This window comes from Syzygium oleosum, unplaced genomic scaffold (assembly GCF_021117445.2).
Source record: "Syzygium oleosum isolate NSW1041296 unplaced genomic scaffold, Sole_v2.1 Sole_v2.08, whole genome shotgun sequence".
NCBI lineage: Eukaryota > Viridiplantae > Streptophyta > Magnoliopsida > Myrtales > Myrtaceae > Syzygium > Syzygium oleosum.
In genome coordinates, this window is record NW_026607492.1 from 4,637,538 (window position 1) to 4,663,896 (window position 26,359).

Below are 26,359 nucleotides of genomic sequence, written 5' to 3' on the forward strand. Positions count from 1 at the left end.
GTTGCCCCTCGTGCACTTTCATTTTATCCTCGACGGGAAAGTTGTCCAAAAGTCCTAAACTTATTGCATTTTTGTCAATTCAGTCCAAAATCTTTCAATTTTGTCAATTGAATAACCTTTTGACAATTTGCCAATTGAATTCATTAAGCAAATTTTGGTTGGAAATCGTTGACGTGAACGCCGGCCGACTTACGTGGCACAGTCGGCGCTAACCAAATACCTTCCTAGGAGTTGACACCATTTTTCTCATAACAAAGAAGAATTAACATAAACTCTGTCTCTTCATTTGCTCGTTTTACGACTCGTCAGTTTGACACGTAAACTTACAAATGTGATTTTGTGATTAGACCAAAGGAGTAAACCATGATCGCGTATAACTATGCTGACATTGTCATGGGATTAACAAAAAAATTGAACCAATTTTCCCTAATAATAACAAAAACTTTCTTAATTAATAGGACTTGTTGATTGATGATATGATAAGATCACATTTGAAATTTACATAAATTGATCATGTTATATAGGGACGCCATTCATCTCAACGTTGTCTATCAAGTGTGACCGTACCTTTTAATAAACATTTTTTTAGTAAGAATGTCTTGTGGCCCTAGTACCATTGTTTTTTAACATAATGTTTGACTCTTGTTGTGTTGAAGATAGCCCTTGGTCTCCATGTGTGTCTGACGAGTTAGATTTGAGTCGTCCTCTGCCCAGATGTAATTCTAGCTTATAAAGTACAATATTTTATGCAATGTCGAATTTCATGTCATGACAACACAATATAGTATCAAAAGGGTTGATTGCCACAGGAGTCTTTGCGAAGATCAATTAACATCAAACATGAGAAGATATCACATCTTAGAGAAAGCATTGGAGTTAGTCGCGATTCGTAAGTGTTAGAGATAGTTGTGATTCACCAATGGGAATCAGTCCGCCGGATATTAGAACGATCCCATGCACAATTATTTATGTTTTTTTTTTTCCCTATATGAGCATAATCATTTTCTACCGTCTAACTTATAGTAGCTATGCACCGTTACATAAAGCAAAGAGAACCTCCTATTTTTATGGGATCTCAATCATTTTTTTCTTCCTCAAATAATCTCAATTACTTATTTATCTTTCGCATATTTCAGTTTTAAATTCTGAATATCTCTATCTTACAGTGATCTTCCAAAAAAATTTCGAATCATAAAAATTTCTTTTATTCAAATATTTCCTAATAGAGCGATTTTTTCTTAATTTGTCAAATGTCTCTCTCTTGCGTATGCATAGCCGTGTGTACATCTTTGCTGGAGGAAACAATCGGGACAACAGGTAGTGCCTGTGGGGTATCAGCAGAACATATCCCTGAAAAAGAATTCCGACAAATGGGGAATAATTGCCAGCCTACGACAAATTCGTCTACCTCCCAAAAAGAAGTGAATAGAGAAGATCCACCATAATCAAGAGAGGATAATGCTGAGGATCACCCCCATGAAATTCCCTCGTTCATCACATGGCCATGTAGGTGCTTAAGTTAAAAAGAAAAGACTACCTTACAATTCCTTTCAGCAACTTCCATCCCATGTCAAAAACTTCACACACATACATTCCAACCCCAAAAGAGAATTCACACATAAAGCATATTCACACACTTTTGTGCATTGATACTATCAAGATTGTAATGTACCATTTAAATACTCCAACATTTGAAACTCTAAACCGTTAGATCGCTGGTAATCTAATTTTATTGTTGTTACCACTTTGTTATAGAGTGAAATTAGATTAGGTTTTTGAATGTTGAAAAACAAACCGAACTATGATAGGATCGATGAAGTATAACATAATCTCACATCTAGGTATTGGTGTGATATGGATATAGTTAATATATCATAATTGGCTCATAACCACTTGCTTAAATTTTTTAACAAAGGTGGGTCTAACTAGATTTTTATGCGGGTTTAGACTTGGGCTGATCTCCTCGAATGAGTCCCCATGAAGCGTTGGACTTCTACGCTCGTCCCAACAGTAAGAAACACTAGATGAACATAATAAGTCCTCCTCTTTATTTAAATAACATGTAAAATCACAATGTTTCTTCATGCCTATAACCTTGTGGACAAGCTTTACCATATGCATGAGGACGCGATAATTTGCAAGCATCCCAATTAAGGTAAAATGTTAGGATGTTCCATGATATAAAGCGATCACAAACATATCATGTTTTACTTTGTTACATCAAATATCACAAAACCGATTCTTGGATTAGGATTTTTATCTGGTTTATATGTGATCATTGAGCGAGCTCAATTTGGGCCACAAGGTCAGGCCTAAAAATTTACCCAAGCCCGCCCATCTTAGAATTTTTTGTACTATTCTTTGGGCTGGGCTGAGCCAACCAAGCCAAAAATGGTGTGCCTTTTCCCCTAAGTGGGCCTAACATGATTAGATTATTTTTTGGAAAATATTTTCCAAATCACGAGTTTTGCGTGAAACAAACGCACTCTTAATTGGTTTGGCTTTGTCAAAGAGAAACAAATCGAGTTCGCCCTTAGTGATTTTTTGTTTTGGAGCCAGATTCGCTGTTGAGAATTATCCCCAGTGATTCATGCACCTGTTGGTTGTTGCCGATTAGACAAAGTTAGGTATAATGAGAAAAAAATGTAAAGTGCGCATCTATTTCTCTTATGCTATGCACAATGCGAAGCTTCTTTCTACTCTCAGATTTTTATTCCAAAATTTCATGGAACCTCGTATACCATTAGGTAGTGTCGTAGAATTTCATGACATTTAAATTCAAAATTTAAAGTGCAGACCGTAACATAATTAAGCATACTAAATGCCTAAGTCTAACAATTCCACTGACAGCCACAACAAATGCTAAGATAATATTGGCGAAATAAGTTCTGTAAAGAAGTCTAAATACGATGAATCCGAATCCTCCCCTAATTACATTTGGCGTGCAAGACGTGCGCCTTCGTGCATGCGAATGAATTGTAGCGAAAATAAATGACGTAAAGACATCTACGTAAATCGATACCTCTTGGCAAAAAGCAAAATAAAAAACGAAAATTGAGTTGACACCTCAAGCGCAATAAGAGCAAATTGGAGAATTTAGGTGCTCTGGAATTCCATTGCAGATAGAAATTCTCAGATACCCCACGTGCTTCCTTTCGATTGATAATTTCGTTCCGCAGCCACTTATTTCAAAGATTCTTAGGAAACTTTTGCCTCACGTAAATCTCTCTGTATCTCTAAGTACTATAAAAACCCCCCCTCGTTCAAGAACCCTAGCAAGTAATCCCATCCACATCTATCTAGTTTCAGGTTTCTTGAAAGCGATGATCATGGCCAAAGCCCCCATCAATGGCATTCTTCTTCTCGGGTAAGCGATTATTCTAACTCCATTTCTTGTTCACACCAGTCACTGCACGTCAAGCGTCGCGACTCACGGGTTTTCTCGTGTTCTTTCTGCGCTTTTCCACGTCCAATCATATGACATGAACATACCGTAGTGACTGTCTTTGGACGTTTGTGGTTTAGCCGGAGATCATATGGAGCACTAGCGGAGAAGGCCACGGCGGCTGCAAGGGCGACGGCAGCAGGTGCGATGAGGAAGGTGGCGGACGAGGAGGAGGAGAAGAAGGTGTTCTGGATGAGAGATCCCAAGAGTGGAAACTGGATACCGGAGAGCCACTTCGATGAGGTTGATGCTGCAGAGCTGAGAGAGAAGTTTCTCTCCAAGAAAAAGGGCAAACTCTGAACAAGATCTTTATAATAAATGTGGCTTTTCCTTGATCTATAATCCCTTATTTATGATAATATACGATACGATCTGTGTTGTGACCCGATTAATATGGGGCACGGGAGGGGCCTTTCAATCAATGAATATAATATGCAACTTCCGTAATTTTGTTATGCTATTTTATGGCATTTAAATGGACAAAAAACTTAGGACTCATTTGACTTATCTGAATGAAAAGCTTGGAATATAATAAAAAAAAAGAGAGAATAAATAAAGAGGAATCGGAATGATAATGTATACAGAATCAAGCCCGTTTATTAACATCTAGCGATCCAAGCAAATGTTTGGACTAAAATAATTTGCTGACCTAATTTTATGATCGTGTTTGGTCCATTCATTCCCACCCGTATGAAAAGTTGATGATGAAACTACCTAAAAGAATGGAAATGAGAATCCTATTCACATTCCATGTCCCTCGACAAACAAATGTATCTTTTAGAAAATCAATGCAAGCAGCCCACAAAACGAGGAGATATATGCATAGAAACCTACTTTGCAATAACACCTTAAATTCTTCTCCTTCTGGATTTACTTTCATTGAGTGGGAGAACAGGACTGAATCAAATACTACTTATGTTAGACTAGCGAATTGCCTATAAAACAAGTAAATGTAAAAGGGAAAAATTGTCCAAAAAGTCCTAAACATATTGTACAGCAGCCAATTCAATCCTAAGCTTTTCAATTATGTCAATGTAGTCTTAAACTTTTCAATCGTACCAATTTAGTTCTCAATCTTTTGGCAATTTATCAATTTAGTCCTAAACCTTTTATCGTTTTACCAATGTAGTTCTTCTAGCCAATTTTCCAAAAGATAGATTTGCACTGAATTGATAAATTTTCAAAAGGGTTAGGGCTAAATTGACAAATTGAAAGGTTTGGGACTAAATTGACAAAATGTCAAAATGTTTATGACTAAATTTGCACAACCAAAAGGTTTATGACCACATTGGTCGCCCTACAATAATAAATTTATGGCTTTTTGGACAATTATCTCAATGTAAAAGATGTCACCTATTATATAAAGGGTGGCTTTTTTCTTCTTCTTTTTTTCTTTTTTTGCTAGAATATAATGGGTGGCTATTGTGAGAATGCAGCTATGTGAAAAGTTGTATGCGTACACGTATCATGTTTCTACCGATGATCACTCGAAAATTTCTTTCACGATATTGACGAACATACTAAAATTTCTTTTTCCTAACATTTCTAGGCAGACAAAAAGTAGGGTATCTTCCGTTTTTGGATTGAGAAGCAAGTATCTCAACTAAGGTTAGTGAAGAAACTTCGTTCGCTATTTCCCAGGAAAATAGTCGTTAAACTCAAAGGGTCCTAGAGAAAAACATCGAACGTTGACGTATTGTTATGAACCATTCACAAAATGGGAAAATCGAGGAAAAAATGCCCGCGATGAAAAGAGCATTCGGTCCCATCTTCCAGCGTGTTTGAAGTAATTGAAGGGAACTGATGGGGGAGGAATCGGTATATTCTTCTTGGATATTCGAGATTATTTGAGGAAATTAGCTCGACTTGAACGAATTTGCCGTAACTAATAAATTCATCTCGACTTAAGATCTCGTGAGCAATGGCAGGTGTACCGTGATTTAATAGTAAAACTTATTTGCAAAGTTGTGTCGCATTCTCCAAGTGGACGTTAAAATTTGGCTGGCGATTCGTGTGATGTTTGTTGTATTCGTACTGGCGGCCATTCGTATAGTTTCATGATCACAAAGTTGTTCTTTTTACTAAAATGGGTGAAAGTATGTCGATTCATATTCTCTTTGAGTTAAGTCGTGCCGTGTTGAGTTTGGATCTCTCTCAACAAGTTTATGTCGTGTTGGAATTTTGGTTTCAAATTATGCTAGGAACTACACCCCTAATTTGAGAGGTGATGTCAAATTGGTCCTTAAACCCTTAGTTAATATTCAATATGGTCTTGGAACATTGATATTGGTCTTTGATATACTTGTATTCTTTGATTTGAACGAATTTGATCTTTCTAGCTTACATGGCAATCCAACTAAGCCGTGGAAACCCTATTTGTTGATGTGTACAGCCGACAAAACTTAAAAAGTGGAGGTGATCGGTTTCCGAGAGGTTCCATTCCCACCCTAGAACCGGGAACTGGACCAAGAGGATGGGGTTCCCGCTGAACCTGGGACCGGACCGAACCCCGATGGTCCGGTTGGTTCTCGAACGGTTGAATGGAACCGTGGGATTCCCAATAATTGTGGCAAATTTTAAGTTTAAAACATCACCGGACCGCCTCTACCACGTTAATGGCCACCACCAGCCACCATCGAACAGCACCAGAACCCATGACAATACAGAAATAGAGCAAGGCCGGGACATACGACCGTAAACTCGAATAGCAAGAAAGTGAATGCGAAATAGCTGAACCGAAAATAGATGTGAGATGAACATTCAAGTGTTTTGATTCAAAATATTTTCCTTAAACAAGAACGTAGCTTCGTTTAAGTATCATTACAAACACATAGCAGCCAGTGTTTTATTTTTTGGTCCGAAACATAGCAGCCAGTTTGCATACACAACACAGAGACAAGTTTGCACAAGTTTGATTCAAAGCATTTCATCGAGCATGTGGTGAACATGGAGTGAGGAGAACACGTCGACCATCTTTTAGAACTCGAACCCAAACTTAGACCCAAACGACCATCAGGAAATGCTTGACATCAAAGAAATCAATTCAGTTGGACACAAAACACTCGAAAGCCAGAGAAACTAAGCTCAGCTCATCCTTTAAACAGAACAAGGCGAAGCAAAAGGGTTCCCAGGGATGAGCATTTAATTGCGGGGGTCCCTACTCGGTTCGAAGACGGTGGGGCGAGTTTGAGATGAATCGAACTACGGCCGACCACCTCGCCATGTTCCGAGTTGGGATCCTCGGGAAAGAGCGAGCGTGAGAGGGTGAGGGAAAGAGCAAGTGTGAAACTGGAAGGAATAGCCGAACATGGAAAGAGAAGAGGTTAGGTCCGGGTGGTAAAGAAAAGGTTTTCTGTAAAGAATTTTAAGAAATAAAAGAAAAATAGTCGGTCTGGTCCGGGCGGTCCAAGTGGGCAGTTTCCACACCAGGAACCGGACCAAAAATCACCCGTTCCATTTTTATGGAACCGGTGACCGAACTGGGACCCTCGGATCTGGGCAGTTCCCGGTCTGGACTATTCCTTTTGCACACCCATATTAAAAAGATAAAAGAGAGAACAACGTGGGAGAGAGTGTGTGGGATGCTAGCGCTACCCGCCTATGTTGGTGAAGGTCCGGCCTTATCACGAGCAGGTGAAAGCCTACGTGCGCTCACCCAGATATAAGCAAGGGTTAGAATGCTCGCACGGTGACGGTACTAGTACAATTCATCAACGAACGAGAGTCGATTGACCCTCACATGACGGTTGCAAGGGCCGACCAACCCTTGCAAAAAGGTGGTGAGCGATTGTTCCACCACCGGGCGAGGACCCAGGGGCCATTCATCCAGCCAACATCTAAACGCCCCCTCCCCTCCCGCATTCTTATGATTATTACTTCGAAATTTCATTGACGTGATTGTACACATCAATAGCCATTTTTGACAAATGTGAGTTTCTCCACCGAGTTGGAAAGGCCGTATCAGTTAACGTGAATCAAAAGGGATAAGTGCCAAATTGACAAGTATCAAATCAAGAACTGAGTTGGGCATTGGTTACGAGTACAATTGTACCAATTTTGACATTGCCAAATGGAGCGAGCTCGGTCAATTACATGTGCATAGTCAAATAAATTGCGGGCTTGGGCCTTGGGCTAGGCCCTGGCAAAAGTTGTTGGCCCGATAGCCGGCCCAACCAAGCATCAAAGTTAAAAGCCTTTTCTTCACGAACAAAGGAGAAAACCTGGGAAAAGTGCCAAAGAAGTTATAAACCTTCTGCATTGGTGCTAATTTAGTCATAAACCTTTTTTTTTGTGTCAATTCAGTCCTCAACCTTTTACATTGCTACCAATTTAGTCCTAAACCTTTTTATTGTGTCAATTCAGTCCTAAACTTTTTATATTGACGCCAATTCAGTCCTAAACCTTTTGTTTTTGTGCCAGTTCAGTCCTTCTAGTCAATTTTGGCCGAATTTTGCTGATGTGGACGTCGATCGGCCGACGGCCGGTCACCGGTGCTGACGTGGACAACTTTAATAATATTTTAATATTTTTTTGAATTTTTATTTCTTTTTTTTTCCCCTTCCCTCCTTCCTTCCTCCAGCCAGTCGCCGGATTGGCGACCGCCAAGAGGCCAGAGGCCGGCTAGGCGGTCCGGCTGGCCAAAGGCCGGTGAGGTCAACCTCGCTGACCACTGGCGAGGGTGGCCTCGCACTGAGCGAGGTCGGGCCTCGCCCAGCCGCTGGTGAGGCTCACCTTTGCCATCGCTGGCGAGGGCAAGCCTCGCCAATGACCGGCGAGGTCGACCTCGCCGGCGCCAGCCTCTGCCGGTTGCCGGTCCCGCGACCGGCTAGAGGAAGGAGGGAGGGGAGGGATAAAATAAAATAAAATATTATTAAAGTTGTCCACGTCAGCGTCGGTGACCGGTCAGCCGACGTCCATGTTAGCAAAATCCGGCTAAAATTGATCGGAATGACTAAGTTGGCACAAGGACAAAAGGTTTATGATCGAATTGGCACCAATGCAAAAGGTTTACGACTGAATTGGCACCAAAAAAAGGTTTAGGACTAAATTGGCACAAATGCAAAATGTTTATGACTTTTTTGGCACTTTTCTCGAGAAAACCTTATTGAAACTTTTAACATGGCGTGCAAAGGAAATCTCAAAGGAGTTCATGTAGTTTTTCTTATCTTGCACACATTGCTCGACTTGGGATTAAGGTTCTCTCGTGCACTTTAATGAAGCTCGTGACCTCTGGCTATAATTACAAGCCAAACTAGTGTTAGAATATCTAAACTTTTAACAAGAACATAGCATGAACTTTTGTCTTGCAAGCATTGCCCGACCTGGGATTGAAGTTTTCTCGTGCACTTTAACGAAGCTCGTGACCTCTGGCTATCATTAGAGAAGGCTAAATGTGCCAAACTAATGCTAGAATATCTAGAAGTTTAAGAAGAATATAGCCTGAACTCTTATCTTGCAAGCATTACCCAATCTGGGATTGAATTTTTCTCATACACTTTAACGAAGCTCGCGACCTCTGGCTATAATTATAGAAGGTTAAACGTGCCAAACTAATGCTAGATTATTTAGAAGTTTAACAAGAATATAGCCATAACTCATATATGTTGACTAAATCAGATACAGTTAAGCTATAATTAGATCAACTTTGAATATACCAAAGACCTTATGGACTGTTGCATGTTCTTCACAGCACGGTTTCTTATGAAGAATGAACCTACTCGATATTTTTCCTCTGAAAAAACCCGTCGAAGCTTCAATCCAGATGACGAAGATGAGCGATTGCAGGCCATTTCTGCGAGGATTACGTTTTATATATAAAGGCGAAGCTTCTGCATGTATAGAATCATCGACAGGTGATCAGAGTCGAAAGGCAACGTGTCCATTGTATCTAGCATCCCCACACTTTTTCATAAGCTCAAGAGCTTGGGGATGCAAGTGCACGACCATAGGTTCGACCATGGATTGCGCGGACTGCACCAATAATCTCGCCGATGAGATCGTACAATGCCATGCCCTCATCCAATACCCACATCGATCAGGTGTCGGGGACCATTGAAAGAGCATTTCTTGAATCAAGACTCGAGAGACATAATTCACCTTCTGGGCAAAACCAGTGCACTATTCACATTGCAGGAATTGGATTTTCGACATTCTAGAGCATATCTAGTTTGCATATGATTTATTCTTGGAAAGTAATTTTAGCGCAGTCGATCAGCGAAATCTGTTGTAACCATTCTGGTTGAAGTCCTGTTGTGCTGCGAGTCCCGCGTCAGCTTGGTATACTTCGCTTCCATTAACTAGCTGAATCCAGTTCTGTTGGAGAAGGTCAATGATCTTCGCATCTCTGAATGTCCAGAAAAAGAAAGAAAAGCGCAAATTTAGCAGGAGGTCGTTTAATCAAGCGGGTCATAATCAGATGCAATATTTGAACAGAGTTCGTCGCATCACTCAACCTACCTGGTGTGATTTCACAGATATTCAAATTGAATAGTTCATGCAATTTAGCTGGAGATTGCTTTACCTGGGATGATGCTCTGTTCTCAAGATCTTCGGCTGGTATCTCGGGCCCTCGTCGAAACCTTCGCAGATGATTTCCCCATTCTCGTCTCTGTAACAGAGTATACCCTCGGCCCGATCCTCGAAAACCTGCTAAAACCAATCGATGTCTTGAAATAAGATCGACTCTCCTGCGTTAAACAAACATTCGCAGGTGGACTACAGCTGCTACAAGCCCAATTCAGGCCAAATTTTGCATCTGTTAGAATTAACATCTTCGCCTCTCGATTCTTTCTTAAGTCTAAATCTAGCATCAAACTTGATATCAGGCAGAGGATGATAAGATTGACGCTTACAGGAACTGGGCTTCCATAACGTTTACACAAGCTTAGTAAAAATCGTTTAGTACCGGGTTGTTTAAGCAAGATCTGATCCGCATAGCAGGTGCTCTTCTGAATGGGAGTTGACTTTTCCCAAGCATCATCACTCTGTTCAAGGGCCTGATGACTGGACCAGATTCATGAGCCATGATACGAGGGGCCTTTAAGTTTGACAAAGCCATGGATCGTCCGAAAAAGCGCAACTAATGATGGCCAGATGACTTTGAAGATGGAGTAGGAAGAGAAACAAGAAGAAGAAGAAGACCTTGTCGAGAAATTGTGGCTTAAAGCTCTGTGGGACTTAAAGAATGTTGTTGCTTCTTAAGTTATCTATGTAAGTTGGTGTACACTATTATTAAAATAGTAGATAGTACAATAATGGGTGCATCATCCAGCTATCTTATGTGGAGGAAGTGGGCCATGTCTTGTTTATCCAGTGACTGTCGCTGTTGATTGTTAGATTTATGCCATATTTCTCTCCTCTCGGTTGATTTGTTTTGGTCGATCAAAACTCAGAAATCTCTTCTATGAGGCCTGATTCATATCTGTTATGAGATTTGACATTTCAGTCTCATCAAGGGTGCAGAGGGTTCTTGAAATCATCATGGTCGGTGGGATTTGACATTACGGTCTCGTCATCTTCTGGGGAAGAAGTGATCCATTGCTGCTGGTGATAATTGATGTGAAATGTTTATTCTTTTGCACACCCTAAGTCCTCCATTACTGAATCATGACAAGTTTGACAGGAGAAAACGGAAAGATGATTACTTCAGAAAGAAAAAGTTGACGGCTGATGTGCAAGAAAATGAGCAAATTCTACCTAGTGGTTTTCAGCTTGGAGCTACTGCTGGTGCCCATCAATCAACGAAAGCTATTCTCATATCTCAAATGGGTTCTTTACTTTTGGCAAAAAGAACAAATGCTTTTCATGGTATGTCCTCAATCATTCAACTATCGATCCACCTAGAGGAAATGTCGCTAGACCCCAAGATCACACGCTACTGTAGTCTCTGCCGCTGCCAAAATATCTGTAATCTTTCATGCTGCTGTGCTTTGGAAGCAAAGGGGATGCCATGAAACTTGGAGTGAGGCATGGAAAACGGAGAAAATTATAGAAAAATCTAAAGATTTTACAAGAGAAAAACATAGGAAAGATTCAAAGTTTTTCTTCGCCCACCAAACTTTCCCCACCCAAACAAAGCATTAAAGAACCGTTCTGTGTGTATTAATAGCCATTAGATCCAAATATAAGTAGATCTAATTTATTGTGGTGCGTCGCTTTGTATAGAGAATGCAATTAAATAAATTTAGATTCATCAAGCAACAACGACGGATTGGTCCTTGACGAGAATGAAAGAGGCCCTCATGCACATACTCACTTATATTACTCCCTGTCGTTTTCGATTACTTGTATTTTGTTTTTGTTGTTCTGCCTAAATTTGCTCTACCCGTTGACTTTTGCAAGCTCTTGACCAATGGAGGCTGGATTTGCCATCTCTTGCCTGGAGCTGTTTTGAGCACTCGAAAAACAAGATAATATTGTTATTAGCGATCATCGCGTGGATGATTGCTTTTGTGATGGCCTCACTGTCACCCCTGACACGACAGTTCGTCATGAGATGCATTTTCTAATCTTTTTCTATGTAATAAATAATCTTGCAATTGGAGGTCTTGACTTGTATTCTTTTAAATTGAAAATGACACAAATGATCTCTGAATTATAAATATAATATTGTTCTCGAACTTTAATTTGTTTGACGAGATCCCTGAACTTTGGTTTAATATACAATGTCATCCTTAAACTTTTGATTTATTCAATGTGATCCGTAAACTTTTATCCAATGTCCAACGTGATTCCTGAATTTTTATATATTTTTATATAATCTAGGGACTACATTGAATATTTACCAATAATATAGGGATTACATTAAACAAATTAAAAGTTTAGAGATGACATTATAATTTGGCAAAAGATCAATGTCCATTTATCCCAAATCCCTTCTTTCAACTATTTCCTTTGTTTTTTCCGTTTAGCATCTTCAAGATTGTAGTGACATCACCCAAACATCATTGATTAAGTGATCTTTTGCCCTCATGTCTTTTACGGGACCATAAATTCGATGCATGGCATGAACCAGTCTTCGTGCTCTTGGTCGATGCTATCCGGTGTAGAAGGAGTTTTGAATTACTAACACATCAGTAGGGTTAAGGTGTCGGATTCACCAACTTTGGACAAAGTCTTAGGTGGTACCGAGTAGTTATAATTCAAATCGAATAAGGATCCTATGATAACCGCCGAGGAGAATTTTCAACCTGAGTCGTCCCTTCTAGCTCTATATATGCATGTAAAGAATGAAAATAAAAACCACGGCACAAACATTGCCCATCAATAGAAAGAGTTCATAGCTTCTTCGGATCTAGGCGGGCCAGAATCCGGCCCAATCAGGATGGGCTGAACTTTATAATCACGCGAGCTTGCCCAAGCCCATCTAAAGTGATCTGTAGGTCCATTCCTCGAGCAAGCCCGTGGGCAACTAGATCCATCACATGAACATCAAAATCTAAATTAGATTAGTTTTGACCCATTTAGATTTCTTTTGTGGCCCACCATGTTATTACGGCGACAGCTAATCTATCCATGGATCTATGATGATCTTGCATCGAACATTATGGGATTGTTTCATTGTTATGACAACTTGGCCTCATTAATAAGAGGCATTGGTATGGGTAGCCCCTTGTGATAGATCTCTTATTTAAGCACGTCGTTACTAAACTTAATTTCCGCTGCCCGTGTCACTTTCTCGTACATAATGTGTCGGTGCCCCGATGCCTTCTTTCTTTTAATGCGTGATTCAATGCATTTTCTTGTCAATTTGTTCACTAGACCTTTCGGGGTTTCACAAACACTCCTCGACCTCATCCCCGAAAAAAGAAGAAGAGAGAAATTACTCGACACCCTCTCACGAACTTTTGGGGTAATATACTTTTTCTCCTGTGAATTTTCTATCGTTACGCATTACCGTCAAACTTTCATTTAAGTACAGTCGTTATCCATTATTTTCCGTTCGAATAGGCAATGCACGTGACCTTTGAGGCTTAAAAATATAGCATGAAAGATTGGTAGAGGAACTGAGGAAGGCTAAACTCCCGAAGCCTAGCATTGGCAATTGACTAAAGGTTTTTTGATGTGAGGTCAAAGGAAAGTAGAACTATTAATCAAAGTCATTATTAATTGGTTGGCGTCTTTAAAACGAGCATTCATAAAGTGGTCCTAGGGTATAATGACTAATGAGTATTATGTCTTCTATATAAAAGATCTGATTTAGTTAACTCCGCAGGTCTTAAATTAATTATATTCCGGATCCAGGCATATCAATTTTTAAAGAAAATATCTCATTTACCCTGGACTTCTATAAAAAAATGAAAAAAATAAAGAGATTGGAGAAAACAAGTTAAATACATTACTAATATAAGAAAAATGAATAACAAAAGTAACATTATAAAATAAATGATTAATATCATGAAAAACCATAAATTGGTATATCTGTGACAAATTTACTCAAAACTAATATTTTGACCATAAAAAATCCAAAACTGGTACACTTGTGACAAATTTGCCAAAAACTAATTTTTTTACCATAAAAAATCCCAAACCAATACATTTATGACAAATTTACCCTTCGTTAAATTGGATTAATATCATGAAAAATCACAAACTGTTACACCTGTGACAAACGGAGGGCAAAACCCCAAATCGGTATATCTGTCAATTGCCACTTGTTATTCGATTCAATAATTTGACAGTAAAATTTAACGAAAATTAACGGTGGATAAATTTGTCATAGATGTATCAGTTTGGGGTTTTTAGTGGTTAAAAAATTAGTTTTGGGTAAATTTGTCACATGTGTACCAGTTTGGGATTTTTCGTGGTATTAACCCTAAAATAAAATATTTTCGAATTTGATGAATATATTTGTATAGCAAATAAAACATTTTAAGGAAAAGAAACACGATTAAGTAAAATGCAAAAAACCTCAACAACCAAAAAGGTCAAACTAAAACATTAGATATTGATTATGTATATTCAAATGATTAATGAAAAAAATGATTGATCAATAAAAAATATTTAAAAATATCAAATTGGATTTCGGTGGATCATTTCCTTTTTATGAGTTAAGTACATCATTTCTTTACATTATTTAACCCTTTAAATATACATACGATGATGGATTTTTTGTCATTTCATCTTTTTTGTTATTACGACCATTTTTCTTTTTGTTGAATTTTTTTTATCTTATTTAGTCCTTTTTTTTGGGTGTAATTATATAGTTCTTTTGAAGTGGCTATATTGATCAAATTTTAACAATTTCTTATTGTTTAGAATTGTCATCGATTTTTATTCTTTCTATTATTAGTATTTTAGTTAATTTAGTTTTCTCCCATTTTTCAATATTTTTTCATCTTTTACGGCCATGTAAGATAAAAGAGAAATTCCGCACAAAAAGCGAGATAAAAATATACTTTCACCTCTCAAAAGTCACGTGCATTGCATATGCTAATGGAAATGATTACAAAGAGCCATCGACCGTAACAGAATGAAAGTTCAGAGGTACTGTGTAACAGTTGAAAATTCGGGAGCAAACACAAACTTTACGAAAGTTCGGGGGATTTGTGCAATTTTCACACACACAAAAATAAAAAAAGGAATTCAGGGTCAATTTTGGAATCATTTATGTAAAATGGAAGTAGAGGAAAAAATTTGTATGCCAATGGAACACATAAAATAAGCTGGAAAATCCATGGCACAAACCAATTCATAGACGTCCCCTCCCTCCCTCCCTCCCTCCCACTCTCAGACGCAGTAGAAAGCTGTCTTTCGTTCCGTGAGCCTTTTCCGCCTTCCAATGCTCCTCTCTCTCTCCCTCTTTCTCTCTCGAAGTCTTCCTTTTTCACGTTCAAGTACATTTTCGTCTCCATCCCTTGTCTGCTTCCTGCGCGACACAGTACAATGACACGATGTAACAGTGAAAATTTTTGACAGCACAACAGACAGAACTGACCTGGTAATGGTGCTACTCCATCAGCAGCATGTGAGTCGTAGTTGAACAGCCTCTTGACCGTAGTAATCCTGGCCTGCAGCGAGTCAATCCCCCCCCCCCCCCCCCCCCCTCCCTTCCTCCTTTTTCCCCCATCCTCCGTCGCTCCCACGACGCACCTTCCTCTGTACCCCAAGAATGAAGCAACGTATATAGAAGCGAGGAAACAAACGACAAGGCCCAAGGCAACAGAGAAAGATTCATTCGTTCTTCCACAGACCCTTTGAACAAAACGATGGATCTCGCAGGTCCCAAATGGTATTACCGTCCAGACCCGTCAGAGTATTCATCTCATAGGGTAATAGTTTAAAAAAAGAGATGCCAAAAAGTCCCTTCCCTTTTCTTGTGCTCTTGTTGTCTCTCTCTCTCTCTCTGTGTTTCTGATGGTATAATTTTGTGGGATTGTTCTTGTTCGTGATTGTGACTCAGGAGGCGCCAATGGACTACGGGAGGAGCTCAAGCAACAACCCTTTCGTGGACGTGGACACGTTCCCTGACCCACTTTGCAAGCTCAACCTCAGAGAGACATCTGAGTTCGTCAAGTCATTCCCTGTTGTGGGAACCGTGAGCTGCAACAACAACGGCAACCCAACAGAGGCCGGTGGCATACTTGAGGTTTCGGCGCAGAGGAGGAGAGATGGAGTGAGCTCGGTCACGAGCAGGAGGACAGAGACCACCGCGACTCTGCTTCAGGCTCCTTCAACCCCTGGTAGGCCTGTGTTCAGCTTCAGTGCGGGCAAGAACTTGTCCAGAAGGAGCTTCCCTTCCAAGTGGGACGATGCAGAGAAGTGGCTCATGGGCAGCTCTTCTTGCCACAGCTCCCCCGCGCATGCCCTGAAGCCACTCGAACCATCAAGAATGTCCAGGCACTGTGATGGGTTCAGGCACAGCAACAGCAGCATCGAGGTCTTTGCAGAGAAGTCAAGGGTCACCGAGGAAGTAGTCTCGGTGGTCTCTCAGTTTCAGGAGTCTCTGTCTTTGGGCCATGAAAATCCAGCCGGAGAATTGAATGGGGTCTCACCTGCCTCTGCAGATGTACTCCTAAAAGGTGTAATTTACTTCCTTTAAAAAAAACTTCAATGGAGACCTTGACCCTTTTTTGGCCTTTTTACTTGAAACTGTTACATCTTGGGCTCCACTGGGTCATCATCTTCACTAACTCATTCTCCATTTGCGCGACTCTTTGTTTTCAATTTCTTGTTTCATCTCTGCTTTGCAAATTTTTTCCCCCTTTGATCCCTTCTATTATCTTCTGTTTCTTTCACTTTTCTGTTTCAAAACTTTGAAGCTCAGTGAAGGAGGTAATTTGGTTTTAATATGCAAATATTGAGTCTAGGAATGTAAAGAAAGGAAAAGAGGCAAACTTCGGTTCTATTTGTCAAATTCTGCTGATCTTTCTTTTTGAAAAGAGAAGTTGATTTCCATGCACATCCAAGCAGAAATTCTGCATGCTCTACCTTTCCTATGTCCAAAAAGCAAATTCATTTTTCATGTCAATGAGCACTCTCTGTTCTGCCAACAAGTAGCCCCTTTTTCTCATGATCATGCAATTATCATTCATAACCCAGGAATTTCTTCTTTCCATGCACTCTCTGCTGTCACTGCAAAAAGCCAGTCTGGGTTCTTGATTAACATGTCCCGAGGATTTGTTCCCACCGCAGATAAGTTCACGGACGATGTGGACACCATATTGCCAAAATTCAAATGCGCCGACCCATCCAGAGAAGGCTTCTTGTTCAGGAACTCAGCCAGTGAAACCATGAAAGATGCAGGCACAGAGGTCCACCACAGAGACGCGGGCACAGAGATGACTCCACTGGGCAGCTCCACCAACTCCAGGTGCCCCACCCCGTACAAGGTCTCGTCCCCACCGAGGCACAACACACCGGCCGATCGGTCAGGCCCATTGGGCATGGACACTTGCCATAGCAACAACGGTGGAATCACTGCCATTGACATGAATCAGCTCAAGGAGTGCCACCTAGCCAAGCTTCAGCTTGGGACACAGTATGATTCCATCGCCTCTAACTGGAGCTCCAGGGAAGAGGAGGAGGAGGATATTTCGAAGAGCCTGAGGCATTTCGAGACCAACACCGCTAATGGGTTTCAGAAATCCAGTTTTTCAGAGTCCAGAACAGGCGCTGCATCATGGGAGGAGGAAGAGAAGATGAAGTGCTGCCTCAGGTAATTAATAAGCTGTACAGACAAAATGGTTGCTCAATAATTATGTCTTTCAACTTTAATCTTCTGTTCTTTTTTGTGGCGGGTAATGATTGTTCTTGAGTGGGCAGGTACCAGAGGGAAGAGGCAAAGATTCAAGCTTGGTTGAACCTTGAGAGTGCGAAAGCTGAAGCTCAGTCCAGAAAGCTTGAGGTACTACCATTTTTTGGCTTTTCTTCTAACCTGTTAGATTTCTGTTCTAGTGGCTAATGAATGTGTGCTAAATTAGAGTGGTTAATTTAACTACGTGGAACGGAAGCAAACAGAGAAAACAACATTAGGTTCTGGCATTTGTCCTTGTCCTGTCCTCTGAACTAAACCCCATTTTGCAGCACCATGGACATTTGTTTCTGCAGGTATATGAGAATTTAGCTGTTAATACTTGGATCTTCCCGTTATTGTGTTGTCTTAGCGTAATAGATAGGCATCCAAGACATGCTTGAGTAGCTTTAGCCCATTTGGATCAAGCTTCGCGACGTGTCACACAGGATCAATTTATACCTCTAGGGGACCAACAAGTATATTACTAAAGCCTAAAGGCAAGTACTTGAGTGTATCTGCCTCCCCGTGTGAACTCCCACCTCCTCGAACCTAAACTCCGGTCGAGTTTACAGACAATCTAGCTAGTTCTTCGATGTTCAGGACAAAAAGTACGTGGTTCGTCGAAAATGCTTTTGATCATTGGTTTCTGTAAACAATTAGCGACACGGAACAAAACCTTTGTAATTTAGAATGGTTAAGACAGCGGATGAGGGAAAAGCCCACTAATCTGTTCATACCCACCGAGTGGCTATATTATGTTTGTTAATATCCCAGTGTGTCAGGTTCAAGTCCAACGTTTTTGGCTTCATCTTCTTCTTCCTCGAGCCGCACGCACCTGCCACGGCCTTCTCCGTAATCACACAAGCTCTTTCTCTTAAATTCTTTTAGCCTTTTATTTTACGATCCTTCTTGACCGGTCCACCTCTGTTTGAGCGTCTTTCCTCAATTCAATATTGGGGCATCCGCATGCCTAACTCCCTAAAAGTCATCATGCACGCATTTTATATGCTTATGGCCTCATTGGTTTTTGTTGCTTCTTTGTTGTGTGCCCATGTGAGAGATCCCTCTCAGACGCACCAGTTTGAAGATAAGAAGATCTTGTGGGGAATTGGGTACTTTTTACTTGGGGTTGGGCTGTCTCTTATGCTTGGGGCATGGTTTTTTGTTCTTGGTGATTAGTTTATTGAGCTCTCTCTCTCTCTCTCTCTTGGAGTTGAGGGGGGGTCCCCCAACCCAAAGAAATCTGCTTAGCTCTCCCAGAAGAATGTGATTTTTGCAGAAATGAAAGAGGGCAAGAAATATATAGTATATACCATGCTTGAAGCAGAGAGAGAGAGAGAGAGAGAGAGAGAGAGAATTAACGATGGTGGTACTGAGAATTGAGATGGAATAAAGATACAAAGCCCAGTCCAAAGCATATCGAAATTGTCACTCATTATTTGACTTGGGAACCGCAATTTTCTTTTCTTTGACTGTGTATTAAGTGCCTGGTCATTCATTGATTGACAAAACCTAAGCCACAATTTGAAAACCAATATCATCTGAAGAAGTGGCAGCTCCAGTCTTTCTGCAAAACTGGATATATTCCTGATCTTTGATCAAAGGTGGTTCAGTATGAGCCAAAAGTGTGATACTGAAATTCAGATTTTAAAACCTGAAATATCGTTTACCCTTAAATTGCCATCCTCGTCTGAGTTGGTTGCCGGTTGGACTGTGCCTTTTTAGGTTAAAATACAAAAGATGAGATCAAACCTAGAAGAGAAGTTGATGAGGAGAATGGCAAACGTGCACAGAAAGGCAGAGGATTGGCGAGCACAAGCCAGGCAACAGCACAGTGACCAAATTCAGAAGGCCTCCGAACAAGCCAAGAAGATCATCAACCACCACCAATACCACCACCAAGATTCCCACTTTTCTGGTTATGCCTCTTGTGGTTGCTTCCCCTGCACTAGCCATCACTGATCACAAGAAAATGTTTTTTCCTTTTCCTTTTCGAGCCTTGGGTGCTTCTGGGTCGATCCTAGCTTGAGTCAACACACAACCATTTCCCCTTTCCCACACGATTCTATAATCTTTGCTTTTAACAAGGGATGGTCGAAAGGAGCTTACTGACAAGACAGAGTAGCCAGCACAGCAGTCGACACCTAGGACTCAAAAAGCGGATTCTTTCGTAGAATAGGTGAGGCTCATGTACAGGCACATGGTACTTTCAAAGTGAGAGAACTGAACCGATTTTAGTAGGCTTTCACAGACGAGCTTCTGAGACGTGGTAGTGGGACAGTTCCTTCACTTGTTATGTTGCAGCTGGAACTTTTTGCTGAAGTAAAAGAATTACTTGCGCCTCGATGTTTCAGTTCCAAATTTTAAGCTTCATTTGCAGGAAACGCGTAATTTGGAATAGAGTAGCATTCTCATGAAAAATGTGACCAAAATGTATTTCACCATCCTATTGATGTGAGCAAATGCAAAACCTAGCAAGGCATGATCAATCTTTAGCTTTGAACGACACAATTTTTCTTGACTAAGAAGTTCGAGGATAAAACGAGCAAAAGTTTCAAATAGGGCTAAAGATGCACTTTCGGTGCGGGAAAACAAATCATCACTGTAGGCTTGAAATAGCTCCATGTTCTATTTGGTAACCCAACGATCAAACTCGGGGGCAAGTTTCTTGACTCAGTTCTACAACTCGAGCTTTAGTTTGATATCTAAATTTGGTTGACAGCAAGATATCCAGATATTCATCAGACCACAACTTTCCGCCAACTGCTAGCAGATGAATAGAGAGCTGAGTTTTTTTATTGGAAAAACAAGTACACAAAAGAGAAAGAGAAAGAGAAGAAGGACCAGTACAACAAATGTCACATGTTCCTCTTATGGACGAAATTCATGAACATGGCTATCGACAGCTTCCACTTATTACCTTGACGAGATGCAGTTGGGAGCAAGAAGCTTCTTCATTCATCACGGAATTCATCCATGAATCCTTTGTGAAATTCAGTTAGGCGAGACACGACTGCTGGAATCTTATCCTCTTGGGGCAGTATTGTACATCGGAAATGCCAAGTTCCAGGGACCTTCCACATAGCACCAAATAAAAAATAAAACAATTTAGAGGTCAAAAAGAAGAGATAACTCGAGCTATGGATCAAGTTGGATCATCGGTGATCGTAATCTTCCTTATGGAAACAGAGTCTAGTCTTAGACATTCATCATACGGATGAAAATAAAAATTATTTTCCAACATGTATATCATATAGAAGCAATTTCTTCTTAAGTAAAGAACACTGCGCTCTAATGAAATTACCTGTCCGAAGCCAGAACCAGGAACAACAACAATCCCTGTGGCATTAAGGAGGCGGCGACAGTAGAAAGCATCTGGTGCCGTTTTTGCAGCTTCTGCTGCCTTAATTGCCTTATGGGGAAGATAAATACGGGGGAAGAGATACATTGCTCCTTCTGCTCTATTGCACGTTATGCCCTCTAAGCTATTGAAAGCATTTTCCAGTGTCTGCTCAAAAGGAGGAAGAAGAATATAACTTGATGAGAATTGATAGAAGAAAGGATTTACTTAGTAGTATCCTTTTCGTTATCTACTGGTGGATATTTCCCCATGGTGTCCCTACATGTATCAGTTATTCCGAAAGAAGAACAATTCCAGTTCATATAAATAATATTTGCTCTTTAGCAAAGAAAGCTGACCTTTGCTCGTCTTGCTAGGGATGAAAGGATTCCATCTCTCTCTTCACGATAAGACTCATATGACTCATCTCCAACCTGCGTTCATGTTATATATCCCAATAAATGTCAGACTGTGACTTAAGAGTACCAGTAGAAGGATGTTGCAAAACAATAGCATTGTCACAGTCAGGCATCGCTCAAGCATATAGCCACTCAAATTTCTAGAGCTACACTCGACCCTGGTTCATCCAACGCTCAAATTTTTCAAATCTTATGAGAATAGTAATACTACACCCAAAAGAAGGCTTTGATTCACGGAAAAAAAAAAAGAATTTTTATGAGGAATGGTCTATGGTCTAGATCACTATTACAATCATTGATCTTGAATCAGAAAATAGTCGGCGAAAAGCTACATATGTTGAGAGAATAAAGAACAAACCTTGGGTGGGTTCATTACAAGGCTTGCGAGAATCTGACCAGAGATATTGGAACAAAGATTTACAGACGCAACTTTGTAAATCTGTTCCCTCACATCAGCACTAAACCCTGTCACCTCCATGTAACCTCCTCTTTTACCACACTCACCGTAGTATCCTGTTCACCGAAAAGGAACATCCAAATATTAGACTTATCAGTCATTTTGATTACCTCATCTCACTTAAATATAAAACAACAAGGTCTCTGAGAGAGAGAGAGAGAGAGAGAGAGAGAGAGAGAGAGAGGAGAGCAGCATACCTTTTGAGACTGATTGGAAAGAGACTAAGGAGATGTCGTTCTCACCATACCCCATTGAACGTGCAATCTTCTTGAATGAGTGGAATTGCTTGTCCGGAACATAAATATTTTCTTGGTACACCTGCATGAAGTTCGCTCAAGTCAATGTTGTCATCGTTCTTAATACGAAAAAGAAAAATCCTGGCCACTCAAATGCGTTAGAGTAATTGATGCAACTGGCTAGCTTGAAGCAGGCATCCAGCCTCAATATATGTTGGGATTGTAGTATTAATTGTGCATATTGTGTCATAAATATTGACCAACCTCGTCAGCCAAAAGAACAAGACCTTCTTTCTTGCAGAATTCTACAACTTGCCGTTGGTTTTCTTCTGCTAGGACCTGCAGCCACAAGCTCCAAAATCATCAAAAAGGTAAACATTGAACATTCGAAATTAAGACATCCGCACATGCTTCTAAACAGCATCTGGCACTCGAATCAGAAAGGAAAATGTTCTAAAATCACAAATTCTTACTTGCCCGGTTGGATTGCCAGGATTAATAACCACCAGTGCCCTAACAGTTATACCCTTGGATCTCGCATTATCTAATTGCTTTCGAAGCTCAGACATTTCCAAACCCCATCCCGTTTCCTCCTCCAGATAGTAAGGGACCTGAAGAAATATCAAACTTATAATTCATAACACGAACCTATGGACCATCTCAGTTAAAGATGTAAAACATGTGAAGAAATTATAAATGCATGCCATTAAGAAGGCCAAATACACTAATTGACAAATTTTGAAACAATCCCATTAACATAGCATCTATTGGATCTTGATTTTAACTATAAGTGAAAAACTTACAAGGGTTCCACCATGGAGGGCGATCGAAGCAGAGTACAAAGGATACTGAGGAATAGGGCACAGTAGTCCATCGCTTTCTGATCTTGTTAGTAATTGCATCATCATATGAACCTGACATCATGTAAATGCATCAGCTTTGTTCATCATATAAGTATGAAATATCAATCCCAGAGAAACCTGAAAGTTCCTAATGCCAAAAACAACCAGGAATGAAGAAAGAAAATATTAGAATAGGGATGGTACCGCTGGGCTAGCACCATCTGTCAAGAAAATATCATTTGGATCAGCAGGAAAACCATCACGGGCTTCAATACCAGCAGCAATAGCATCACGCAAACCTTGGATTCCCTGTCATTCATAAGACTATGCCATAAATCATGTGGCACCAGGGAAAAGAACAACTGTCTGCAGATGGGAAAATTCCGAACCTGGCTATGACTATATGCACCAGTTGCTCTGCCAGGAATTTGATCAAGAATCTGCCAAGCTCGCTCTATAGCGTCAGCACTGTAATATGCAACAAAGAATTACACAACGGAAAGAACTGATTCAGGCATTATTAAAATTACACCTCATCAAAGACACTCCCAGCCAGAGCCAATGAAACGACAATATTTGTATATTAGGAAGTGTGTTGGTAAGAGAGCACACTCACCAAAATTGTTATGAATGGGCAAAAGCAGACAGTGATCCAACATAGAAACTAGTCAATAGACTATATGTGTTGAATCATTTCAAGTTTCAACAAGCAGTTCAAATGGTAGGAACTCCTGTACGACACTTACACACAGTTCTATTGTGAACTTCTGTTAACGGTGAACTTCAACAAAATGAGTGGATAATCTCATTGCTTACTGTTCATAAGCACTTTGTCACAAGCTTGTCCATCTAATCCATATCCTCTCCCCACTTGACAGTTCTATGGACATCTAAGACAGTGACCCTCTCGTAACAGAAAAACGCAATAAAAGAAGAATTACATGGCCAATGCTATCTGTCAGTACCTGAACAAGCCCTGGGTTTCACTATTGTCCAAAATGGATGGATGATCACATAATGCCAGAACCTACACAAAGAATGACCCTAATTAGAGCATTCATGGGGAAAGAATGAGTTTAACAGACTCGTCTGAACTACACCAAAAAAATACCTCTCTAAAAAAGGTAATTGGCTGCTGGCCTAGAGACTGAGGGTTTCCAATGTTACAGTAAAGTATCTGCACCAAGAAAAAGAGTCGTCATCTCTCAGGGGAATAACTTTCAAAACCAGTGCAAACACAGTCTTCCAAAACTCAATTCTTCGAGGTGCACAATAGAGCCCCTGTTTGTTCCCTACAAGTTAATCCTTGCAAGATACTTTTCTTAGATTTATCTTTTCTGATATACAAACCTCGTGAGCTATTTTCCCAGCTCATCAAAATCTAAAAAACAAGTCCTGAACACCTTTGCTTCAATAAATTGGATTGAACTTCATGAGCAGGTAAAACGCAATATGATTGTATATCCCCCTTAACTTTATATCAAGATACTTACTCCTAGCGGTAGCATCACAATTGTCCATGAAGAACAACACATGAAGGGCAGAAGAAAGTACCTCATCAAAAGGATGAGAACCTGGGTTCTCTTTCAGCTCTTGCTGCAAACGCTGTACCAAAAAAAAAACGCAACATAACTGCATAAGTACTCTCAGGAAACATATCATATACTAGACCCTGCATAACATTACACTGAAATTCATTTTCCCTGTTGCCAAGTATCCTTTTTTGGTCATTGTGTACAAAGTTTTGAAAGCATCAATGTCACAAACGGTAACCCAAAAAATTGCACCTTTTAATTCCATATTTAGATAATCATTTAGTCATGCGGCATAGGACAGTCAGCGTCTATCAATAATTTGAGGGTCTCATAAGTAGAATTTCCACTCGTGTTTCCACCCCCATTGAGTGTAATTATCTTTAATCACAAACGAGTTGCAGATTGCAGATTGTCACATTACCTGGGCAATGGAGACAATTTCACCACGAACAGCATATTCACATTTCAGAACCTGGAAAAGAGGAACCACTCAAGGTGAAAAACCACACTGGGAGAAGAAAATTCTGCAGACTGCAACCAAGAGCTACATATGCATGGTGAGGAATCTCAAAAAATAGGACTGAACCCAACTCTGCCTCCACTCTAAGTTCAATGTTTCACTAGAATGACTAAATATTCTTTCACTGATCATTGATTTGACTTGAATGGTTCAGATTTTGTGGCACTACAACGACATGGAGCAAAAACACAGTACAGTCCCCATGGAACCAGTGACTTTTCCACTATTGACAATATATCAGCTTAGACAGAGAATGTTGGCCACGATCAGCCCGTCATTCACATCAATTGAAAAGGATAATGATGGCAAACGCCAAGTGCTTCACCAAGATTTAAACGTGAACTCTACATGCAATATGCATCTGGCCACATATTTGAGCTACATGTTAACTTGATGGCCCAATATTCTCAGTAAATACACATACAGTCAAATCTCAAGAACCTGTAGAGTATCAGAAAGCTTTGAGCCCAATCAACAGGGGGGGGGTGGTAAAGAAAAAGAAACAAACAGGAAACATAAATAAAGAGAACAAACAACCAGCAGGAATAAAGCAGAACGGCTTTATTCCCATACAGAGCGCGTAATCCGTAATCGTGCAAGCACCCAGAGAAAAAAAAATACGCGAAGGAGATTAAAAACGACAGGGCAACGAAAAAAAAGGCCTAAAAAAATTGTCGACAGCAAGAACAACCCGACATGACCCCGCTTTCCAATCAACGGAAAACCCATGTCGGGAAGAACATCAAAGCGGCCAATCAAAGTCGTTTTCACCCTCACAAAACAAAGGGTGGCGAAACAAAAGCGCACTGAAAATTCAAGAAAAGAAAGACCGGAGGGGAAAAAAGTCGGTACCTTGGGATTGATAGTATCGAGAGTGACGGGTGGGGAGCCCATGGGAGGATGCGAATCGGGAGCTGAAGCGGAGGACAAGAAACGAGATTGAGAGGAGAAGGGAGACAGAGGAGGACAGAGCAAGCGGCGGCGGTCCTGGCGTTGCAGAGAACGAGTGCGGTGGAGGAGGTCTCGGGCTCTCTCTGCTACGAATCTCCGCATCGTTTTATACCCACCACGATCAAGGAAGAGGGAGAGAGAGAGAGAGAGAGGCGTACGTGACGTGACGACGGAAACCTCTGCGTGCGGGTGTACGCGTGCGTACCTCCCTCTGTCTCTCCTTCTGTCTCTCTCTCTCTCTCTCTCTCTCTATAGGACCGAGGTTTTTTCGCTTTGTCCAATCTTTCCTTACGAAATTCGCCCACGGTTTTGGCCAGTCACGCCTTCTTTCCAAGTTCAGATCTCTCTCTCCTCTCTTTCTTCTCTCTCTCTCTCTCTTTT

At 40.6% G+C, this 26,359-nt stretch overlaps 4 protein-coding genes across 5 annotated transcripts; 2 read left to right on the forward strand and 2 right to left on the reverse strand.

Annotated features, from left to right (window-relative positions):
* Window positions 1-3,214: 3,214 nt before the first annotated feature.
* LOC115687546 (protein SENESCENCE-ASSOCIATED GENE 21, mitochondrial-like) lies at window positions 3,215-3,830 on the forward strand. Its single transcript, XM_030613162.2, has 2 exons — window positions 3,215-3,367; window positions 3,526-3,830. The coding sequence occupies exons 1-2, from the start codon at window positions 3,324-3,326 to the stop codon at window positions 3,743-3,745; spliced, it is 264 nt and encodes an 87-aa protein (XP_030469022.1). The 5' UTR covers window positions 3,215-3,323; the 3' UTR covers window positions 3,746-3,830.
* A 5,661-nt stretch (window positions 3,831-9,491) lies between these two features.
* On the reverse strand, window positions 9,492-10,756 carry LOC115686793 (uncharacterized). 2 transcript variants are annotated; one of them, XM_056313968.1, is made up of 3 exons: window positions 10,350-10,756; window positions 9,966-10,093; window positions 9,492-9,788 (listed from the first exon to the last, which is right to left on the reverse strand). In XM_056313968.1, exons 1-3 carry the CDS (start codon window positions 10,500-10,502, stop codon window positions 9,656-9,658), a joined length of 414 nt encoding a protein of 137 aa, XP_056169943.1. In that variant the 5' UTR covers window positions 10,503-10,756; the 3' UTR covers window positions 9,492-9,655. The 2 variants fall into 2 exon arrangements, with proteins under 2 accessions (XP_056169943.1, XP_030468067.1); XM_030612207.2 differs by having other exon boundaries at window positions 9,966-10,090; window positions 10,350-10,745.
* A 4,751-nt stretch (window positions 10,757-15,507) lies between these two features.
* LOC115687186 (uncharacterized) lies at window positions 15,508-20,024 on the forward strand. The gene is made up of 5 exons (XM_030612670.2): window positions 15,508-15,714; window positions 15,846-16,464; window positions 17,078-17,600; window positions 17,708-17,789; window positions 19,404-20,024. The coding sequence occupies exons 1-5, from the start codon at window positions 15,652-15,654 to the stop codon at window positions 19,638-19,640; spliced, it is 1,524 nt and encodes a 507-aa protein (XP_030468530.2). The 5' UTR covers window positions 15,508-15,651; the 3' UTR covers window positions 19,641-20,024.
* A 428-nt stretch (window positions 20,025-20,452) lies between these two features.
* LOC115687176 (alanine aminotransferase 2-like) lies at window positions 20,453-26,330 on the reverse strand. The gene is made up of 15 exons (XM_030612660.2): window positions 25,880-26,330; window positions 24,929-24,979; window positions 24,527-24,577; window positions 24,084-24,149; window positions 23,938-23,999; window positions 23,362-23,440; window positions 23,177-23,281; window positions 22,934-23,044; window positions 22,604-22,741; window positions 22,395-22,469; window positions 22,092-22,212; window positions 21,796-21,950; window positions 21,378-21,452; window positions 20,983-21,186; window positions 20,453-20,752 (listed from the first exon to the last, which is right to left on the reverse strand). The coding sequence occupies exons 1-15, from the start codon at window positions 26,078-26,080 to the stop codon at window positions 20,633-20,635; spliced, it is 1,614 nt and encodes a 537-aa protein (XP_030468520.1). The 5' UTR covers window positions 26,081-26,330; the 3' UTR covers window positions 20,453-20,632.
* Between the last annotated feature and the right edge of the window lie 29 nt (window positions 26,331-26,359).